Here is an 8,883-nt window from a genome sequence, read left to right on the forward strand (position 1 = left end):
GGGAATTGGAGTATTAAAATAAAAACAAAAAAGTATTTTGCTTGAGGAATGCCCTATAAACAATAGGAAAGGAACACAATTATGCAATAAGTAAAAGCTTATCTCAGATCCACTTTAAATGTCCCTCTTTCTCGTCTCAAAAAGTTGGGAGGTATGTACTTATAATGGTGCTGGACCAGGAGGGTTACTATATATCAGAGTTTATTATAGTGAGATTACACTGTATACGAAATATGCACTGAACACCATCAGTCATTCTTGGATAGATGAAGCAATTTACAGTAATGTGTTTAAAGAGAACTAGAAGTGAGAAGTATATGGAAGTTGCCATATTTATTTATTTTTAAATAATACCAGTTGCCTGGCTGTCCAGTTGATCCTCTGCCTCTAATACTTTTAGCCAATGACCCTGAACAAGCATGACGATCAGGTGTTTCTGACTGACATCTGACTTAATTAGTCACATGTTTGTTTCAGGTGTTGTGATATTCAGACACTACTGCAGACAAAGATCAGCAGGACTGCCAGGCACCTGGTTTTGTTTAACCACTTTGTCCTCCTTGACGTATAAAAACATCAAGGAGGACATGCGCGCTCCCGCGGCCGATCGCGCACGTGTACGCGCACTCCCGGCCGTGGATTCATTAGCCCAGGAATCAATGTATCGGGCTATGGTGCCCGATCACTGATTCCTCTGCCCCGCTGAAAAAGCGACAGCTTCTCTCAGAAGCTACGCTTTTCCTGACGCTATGTCCCTCTAAGCGTACATTTTACGCTTAGAGTGACGTCATGTAAACAAACTCAAGATTGCCATCTTGTGGCCAAAAAGTAAAACTACATCTAAAAGTAAAAAAACATTACAATACACAAATATTTCCCCAAATAAAACACTATTTATATCCCACCCTCCCAAAAATACCCACATAAAATGTTTAATAAAAAAAAACAAAAAACATTACTATGAAAAAAAAAACCATAAATATTTACCTAAGGGTCTAAACTTTTTAAATATCTATAAGATATTATTATGAATATTATTATATTAAGATGAAATATTTCTCTCTATTTTTTTTTTTATAAGCTTGTAAATAGTGATGGATGCAAAACAGAAAAAATGCTCTTTTATTTCCAAATAAAATATTGTTGCGATACATTGTGATAGGGACATAATTTAAACGGTGAAATAACCGTGACAAATGGGCAAATACAATACGTGGGTTTTAATTATGGAGGCATGTATTATTTTAAAACTATAATGGCCGAAAACTGACAAATAATGAATTTTTTCATTTTTTTTTCTTATTCTTACTGTTAAAATGCATTTACAGTAAGGTAGCTTTTAGCAAAATGTACCCCCCAAAGAAAGCCTAATTGGTGGCGGAAAAAACAAGATATAGATCAGTTCATTGTGATAAGTAGTGATAAAGTTATAGGCTAATGAATGGGAGGTGAACATTGCTCGGATGCATAAAGTGAAAACGACTGAGAGCTTAAAGAGACTCTGTAACATTCAAAAGATCCCCTGGGGGGTACTCACCTCGGGTGGGGGAAGCCTCCGGATCCTAATGAGGCTTCCCACGCCGTCCTCTGTCCCACGGGGGTCTCTCCGCAGCCCTCCGAACAGCTGGCGACTGTGCCGACTGTCATTTCAATATTTACCTTTGCTGGCTCCAGCGGGGGCGCTGTGGCGGCTTTCCATTCCGAACTACACGGAAATACCCGATCTCATTCGGGTCCGCTCTACTGCGCAGGCGCAGGAAACTTGCGCCTGCGCAGTAGAGCGGACCCGACGGCGATCGGGTATTTCCGTGTAGTTCGGAGCCGACAGCCGTCAGAGCGCCTGCGCAGGAGCCAGGAAGGTAAATATTGACGTCACCGCTGCCCGGACTCCACGGAGGGCTGCAGCGAGACCCCTGACGGATGGAGGACGGCGTGGGAAGCCTCATTAGGATCCGGAGGCTTCCCCCACCCGAGGTGAGTACCCCCCAGGGGATCTTTTTATGTTACAGTTCCTCTTTAAGTGGTTAAAGGCAAATACATATGGCAGCTTCCATATCCTATAGGTTCCCTTAAAGAGATTCTGTAAGATCAAAAAGTTCCCCTGGGGGGGGTACTCACCTTGGGAGGGGGAAGCTTCAGGGTTCCAATGAGGCTTTTGAAGCCATCCTCTGTCCCACGGGGGCTCGCTGCAGCCCTCCGAAAAGCCGCCCAACAGACTTGACAGCCTGTTCAATATTTACCTTTGCAGACTCCAGCGGGGGCGCTGTTGCGGCTTTCGGCTTCGAAGTCAGCGGAAATACCCGATCTCAGTCAGGTCTGCTCTACTGCGCAGGCGCCGGACACTTGCGCCTGCACAGTAGAGCAGCGATCGGGTATTTCCGCCTACTTCGGAGCCAACAGCTGCCACAGCTCCTGTGCAGGAGTCAGGAAGATAAATATTTACATCCCCGCTGTTCGGAGGGCTGCAGCGAGACCCCCGAAGGACAGAGGATGGCGTGGGAAGCCTCCCCCACCCAAGGTGAGTACCCCTCAGGGGAACTTTTTGACGTTACAGGTTTTTTTTAAAACTATGCCTGTGCAGTTTCCAAAGGTGTCCACTTATGATCCCATCTTTTTTTGTCCAATCTTACCACTCCTATGCAATATGAGGAACAGCCTAAATTATATATTTAATATATTCACTCAGATTACCCTTCTACTGCATAGATTTGGTAAGATTGGACAAAAAAAGATTGTATCATTAGTGGCCACCATTAGAGGGCAGATACCCTGCCAGCGAGATGTGCCATAAGTGACCACTTATCAGAGCTACTAATAGACTGTTATAGTCTGGGGTTCGCTAGACAATGGCAGAGCCAGATCATCCGCAAGGCAAACCTAGGCAGCTGCCTAGGGCCTGTAGAGAGTCTAGGGGCCTGGTGGATGCTAACGCCACCAAATCTTACTACAAAAGCCAGGTGACCATCAGCGGTGGGCAGAAACTGCTATCTTGCCTAAGGCCCCATTTTATCTTCAACCTTTTCTGGCCAATGGAGGATGCGGAGTGTATCTGACTGACATGCTATGCATGACTACCAGGCACTGCGTTTCCTCTCTCTCGTTGCCTGCATGATACCAGACTGAATAATGGACAATTACTGGCTTCTGACGCACTCAGCATCACTGACCACAGACAAGCGTTCTGACCAGATGCTCTGGTTTTCCTGATTGTAAATTCCTTTCCTTCCAACTTTTTGAAAAAGGGTCATTTTTTGATACCAAGAAGAAAAAAAGCAAATGAATGTTGGCCTCTAATTGCCACCAGTTGTGACTCCCAGCCCTGACAGGAAAATAAAAAGGAAGAAAGCGCTTGCTCTGGCTTGAAAACCTGTAGTAAAGAAGAAAAAAATACAATTATAAGGCATGTTTCACACATGACATTATTTGTGTGCAAATTGCGCTTTTGCGAATTTACATTTGTCGCATATCTAATGCAAGTCAGTGGCATCACATTGGACATGCGTTGTGTGAATTTTCGCATTCCAATTTTCTGCAGAAGAAACGGCCTACATGCTTGCTTCTTCTACACAATGGACATGCACGTCGCATATAATTAAGAATGTGAAAATTTGAAAGTGAATTTTAGTTGATTATATATAATGTAATTTACATTAACTTCCTTGGTGTGCATGGGAACATCGGAATGCGAAAATTTGCATAAAAACACAGCTTAGGAGTCTTTTAGTTAATCAATTGGCCAAAAATGATACTGTATAAAGAGAGGTGGCCCTGTTATTCCTTTTATGTTGTCCCCCTTCATAGGCTAAATGAGGCCTGCAGTATCTGTGAAGGGAATTGCTGGCAGGAAGCCACTTGTGTGCACTAAAATGCCTCCCTTCAGGACCAGCCCAAGCAGGATACAGCCCCAGGGGAACACATTTTAGATGGGCGGGTCTGCCGGTCATCTCGAAATCCATCACTGCGCGTTTGGTTGCTCCCTTTCTGTCTGCAGAAATCAATAGCATTGATTGATTTAATCTGGAAAATATTTCAAATTATGATCGGACAGCCATATTGTGGCATCGATCTCCAGCAGATTTAATCATATTGATCGAATCTGATGGATAAAATTGATAAGTGTATGAGCACCTTATTCCCTGCAGATAACATGAACATCTTTGGCCAAAAGATTGTAAGCCTGCCCACCAACGCCAAGGTAGACTCCTCTCGGACAGGTCCTACACTACACTACGCTACCCTACTCTAATAGATGCTAGTCATCTTTTACCTTGTGTGTTTTTTTTTTTTTTAGTACAAAGTATTTGTATATTCTATTCTGGGGCATGATTAGCTGTGCGCCTTCACTGTGTCTCTGTGATGTTCCATGTCTGAAATATTCCCTCTGGGAAGATCAGATTACTAAAAAAAAGAAGGGACTTCACAGAGACAAAATTAAGTAGCTAATTATGATTAATAGTAAAATAGCATGTTAACTTTGTTTGATGTTCCATTTCTCAGGCATTCCCACTTCCCCCTGCAGGCTAGCAGAAAATGGGAATATCTGCAGAATGGGACTTCACAGACACTAAACAAAGGTAACCATGCTTCAGAGGAGAACATACAAATACTGTTATCTAACACTACATCTCCCAACCTGTATGCCCTACCCTATCACTACAGTCACTGTCAGTCTGTCTAACCCTTCATCTCCTAACCTGTATGCCCTACCCTATCACTACAGTCACTGTGAGTCTGTCTATCCCAACATCTCCTAACCTGTATGCCGTACCCTATCACTACAGTCACTGTCAGTCTGTCTAACCCTTTATCTCCTAACCTGTATGCCCTACCCTATCACTACAGTCACTGTGAGTCTGTCTATCCCTACATCACCTAACCTGTATGCTCTGCCCTATCACTGCAGTTAGTCAGTGAGTGTGTGTCTGTGTGCGTCACTCTACTTCAGTCAGGGTATGTCATTCAGTCGGTGTAAGTCTGTATGCCTGGCTGTGTGAAGGTGGGCAATCATCATTAGACATTTGTCATAATTTAGACATTTGTTGTATGGAAAAATTGATTAAAACAAAAATCTATTAAAAATTAGGTCATTATTAAATAATTTTTGATCAATATATCAATCAAACATTAGCTTGATTACTCAGTTCTTTAGTTCTTGATTACCCAGGGGGCGCAGGGGTCACCCGCCAGTTTGTGCAGGGTGGTACTCAGATAAAGGATCAATATTAGGGGGATATCGATCGTTTATCTGATCTTCAAAAAATCTAATAGTGTATGCCCAGCTTCATTGTGAACCCTGATTTGTCATTTAGTCAGTCTGTCAGTGCAAACCTAATACACATTATTTATTATTATTATTATTATTTATTTTTTTTTTGCATTTGTAACATTTTGTATTTTTTTTGTTCTTTTTTTTAGGGGGGGGGGGTCTTTTTTTTGCATTATTTTTTTACATTTTGTATTTTTGGGGGGGGGGGGGGGCTACAACAACAACAACAAAGTAAAGAAGAAAGTTATTGCCCTGAGTGAAGGATAATACTCACCTAGCATATTTATTAGATACTCACCTAGTCTTGTTTTTTTTAGATACTTACTTAGACTATTTTATAGATACTCACCTGGTTTTGTTTTTTTAGATACTTACCCAGACTGTTTTATAGATACTCACCTAGTTTTTTTTTTTTTTTTTAGATACTCACCCGGACTGTTTTATAGATACTCACCTAGTTTTTTTTTTTTTTTTTAGATACTCACCCGGACTGTTTTATAGATACTCACCTAGTTTTTTTTTTTTTTAGATACTTACCCAGACTGTTTTATACATACTCACCTAGTTTTTTTTTTTTTTTAGATACTTACCCAGACTGTTTTATAGATACTCACCTAGCTTTGTTTTTTTAGATACTTACCCAGACTGTTTTATAGATACTTACCTAGTTTTGTTTTTTAAGATACTTACCCAGACTGTTTTATAGATACTCACCTAGTCTTGTTTTTTTAGATACTTACCCAGACTGTTTTATAGATACTCACCTAGTTTTTTTTTTTTTTTAGATACTTACCCAGACTGTTTTATAGATACTTACCTAGCTTTGTTTTTTTAGATACTTACCCAGACTGTTTTATAGATACTCACCTAGCTTTGTTTTTTTTAGATACTTACCCAGACTGTTTTATAGATACTTACCTAGCTTTGTTTTTTTAGATACTTACCCAGACTGTTTTATAGATACTCACCTAGCTTTGTTTTTTTTAGATACTTACCCAGACTGTTTTATAGATACTCACCTAGTTTTTTTTTTTGTTTTAGATACTTACCCAGACTGTTTTATAGATACTCACCTAGGTTTGTTTTTTTAGATACTTACCCAGACTGTTTTATAGATACTCACCTAGTTTTTTGGTTTTTTTTTAGATACTTACCCAGACTGTTTTATAGATACTCACCTAGTTTTTTGTTTTTTTTTTTAGATACTTACCCAGACTGTTTTATAGATACTCACCTAGTTTTTTGGGTTTTTTTTAGATACTTACCCAGACTGTTTTATAGATACTCACCTAGCTTTGGTTGTTTTAGATACTTACCCAGACTGTTTTATAGATACTCACCTTGCTTTGGTTTTTTTTAGATACTTACCCAGACTGTTTTATAGATACTCACAAAGCTTTGTTTTTAGATACTAACCCAGCCTGTTTATTAGGCTGCTTGTAGAGGGGTGTTTAAGCTGAGCTGGATGTTTCAGCGTGGAGACAGAGGCGATTAGGATGTTGGAGTGGAGCGGATAGATGTTTGCAGCATGGAACAGAAGGTATGGCTTGGGTCGGGTGGACAATCCTTCTTACATGTAAATTATCACTAACCCAGGATGATGCCATTAAAAACTATTTTTATTCATTTATACATTTGATGGTATAGAAAAAAAATGAATCCCCCCCCCAAAAAAAATCTATTAAAAATTAGGGCATTAGCAAATGAATTCCACCTGCCGGTTAATTATTAAGCAGCCAGTTCATTAATAAGTGGCTAGTGGCTTTCATTTGCTAGCATGGCATCTCATTCCTGAGTTAGTAAAGATTAACATGTTAGGAGAATAGTCAGCTACTACTTACGTGACCGGTGACTGTATCATTGCAGAGATGCTGGTGTTGCAGGTAATGGGAGGCAAGCAATGCAATGGAGAATCCACTCTAGCTTCAGGGCTTCCATTTAAAAGGTTTCACTGAAGGTTGTCCTGCTGGTTTGTAATCCTTGGGAAATTCAGTTATCTTCCTGTTGGTGAAGCACTGCAGCAGATGTGGTCTCATAAGTTGCTTGTTGTACACACACTCCGGGTTCCCATCTGCTGCCAGCAGCTCGTAGGCATTTGCAATGCAATGGATGACGCAGTCTTTGTTGGTGCTTGATTGTTGGTCCACCGCCAGATACTCCATGTTTTTTGTTGGGTTCTTCATGTAGTATTTGTAGCTGTCTTTTATCTGCCTGATGGCCATACTTCCAAAAGCCATGGCCTTGTAGCTGTCTGCAACCACCACCTTTGTACCTTCACATGCGGTGACAAATCCATGCTGATGTTGGCAATCCACGTGGAACTGAACAGTGGGCACTGTTCTGGGTCTGACCGAAAAGCACACTGCTCTGATGCAAGGAAGACCAGTCGCATCCTGGAACTGTTGTCTCAAGAGTTTCACAGCTGCCTCTAACACTCTGCAGTGGAGCATCCCTGTGCCTTGGAGACCCATCTTGTCCTCCATGGTCAGCCGCAGGTCTGGCAGCCAGGGCTTTGGACCCCTCCGTCTTCTTTTCTTCGCCCTCTGCTTCCCTGTTGTGGCCTGGCTGCTGACAGCCGGCCCTCCTCTGCTCCTCTTCTTCCCCCTCCTCCTCGGTGATCCCTGCCCATGGCTTGGGCCTGGTCCAGTCATCATGATGTCCTATTCAGCCCTCTTGTCAGGTTTTTCTTCTTCCAAAAGCCTTTTTTTTCTTCTAAGATATAAATTCAGCTGGAGACTCGCAAATTGCTGCAGTTTCCAATGGCATTTAACTGACTAATGACTTCCAACTGCCATCTTCGGCAGTTGAGCTCATGCCATCTTCAGCAGTTGAGCTCATGCCAGTGGTCTCATGCAGGCATATTTTGAATCCTGGTCAGTTGGGAGCCATGAGGATGATCTCATGCAGGCATTTTTTTTATCCTGGTCAGTTGGGAGATGGCTCATATGTCCAAATACTACTAATTCCTTACGTTTTCTCTACTGTTTACAAATTATGAACATTTTTATCCACTTTTGTTAATAACTATATTATAATTTTGGATATAATTGTAATTAATGTATATTAGAAAACATTAGCTGTTATCTTGATTTATGGCAGGTGCACACTTAGCAGAAACACTAGCGATGCGGAAAAATGCTGTGTTTTTGCTCCTAATGGAAGTCTATGGGCCGCAGGAAAAAACGCATATAAAAAACGCATATGCATTTTCTAACAACGCCTTTTTAAAAATACATGTTTTGTTGCATAATATTAAAAAACGCATCAAAAATGCACATAATGAAAGTCAATGGAAACACAATGGTATGCATTTTTCATGCGTTTTCAATGCGTTTTATATGCGTTGAAAACGCATATGCGTTTTGTATATGCGAAACGCAAATGCATTAAAACACACACAAACCGCTTGAAAAACACATCGGCAGTAAAAAAAAAAAAAGCGCTAACTCAAACGCACCAAAAATGCAGTAAAAAACCCACACGTGACGTAAACACGTGACCTTTCTAGTTATGTTATGTGTGCATCCAGCCTATGGGCTAGTGCACACCAGAGCGGTTCTGGAGCGTTTTTTAAAACGCTTGCAGGGGGAGAACCACCTGGCTGATGAAAGTGAATG

At 41.1% G+C, this 8,883-nt stretch overlaps 1 protein-coding gene across 4 annotated transcripts; it reads right to left on the reverse strand.

Moving 5' to 3' along the window:
• Positions 1–6,061: 6,061 nt before the first annotated feature.
• LOC137518227 (uncharacterized) lies at positions 6,062–8,141 on the reverse strand. 4 transcript variants are annotated; one of them, XM_068235782.1, is made up of 2 exons: positions 6,501–8,141; positions 6,062–6,444 (listed from the first exon to the last, which is right to left on the reverse strand). In XM_068235782.1, the coding sequence occupies exon 1, from the start codon at positions 7,918–7,920 to the stop codon at positions 7,192–7,194; it is 729 nt and encodes a 242-aa protein (XP_068091883.1). In that variant the 5' UTR covers positions 7,921–8,141; the 3' UTR covers positions 6,062–6,444; positions 6,501–7,191. The 4 variants fall into 4 exon arrangements, with proteins under 4 accessions (XP_068091883.1, XP_068091884.1, XP_068091885.1 ...); XM_068235783.1 differs by having other exon boundaries at positions 6,063–6,444; positions 6,607–8,141; XM_068235784.1 differs by lacking the exon at positions 6,062–6,444 and having other exon boundaries at positions 6,476–6,555; positions 6,607–8,141.
• Between the last annotated feature and the right edge of the window lie 742 nt (positions 8,142–8,883).

Source organism: Hyperolius riggenbachi, chromosome 5, assembly GCF_040937935.1.
Source record: "Hyperolius riggenbachi isolate aHypRig1 chromosome 5, aHypRig1.pri, whole genome shotgun sequence".
NCBI lineage: Eukaryota > Metazoa > Chordata > Amphibia > Anura > Hyperoliidae > Hyperolius > Hyperolius riggenbachi.

Coding starts and splice junctions, on each gene's coding strand:
- LOC137518227 (XM_068235782.1), bottom strand. CDS start 7,920: ATGATGACTGGACCAGGCCCAAGCCATGGGCAGGGATCACCGAGGAGG.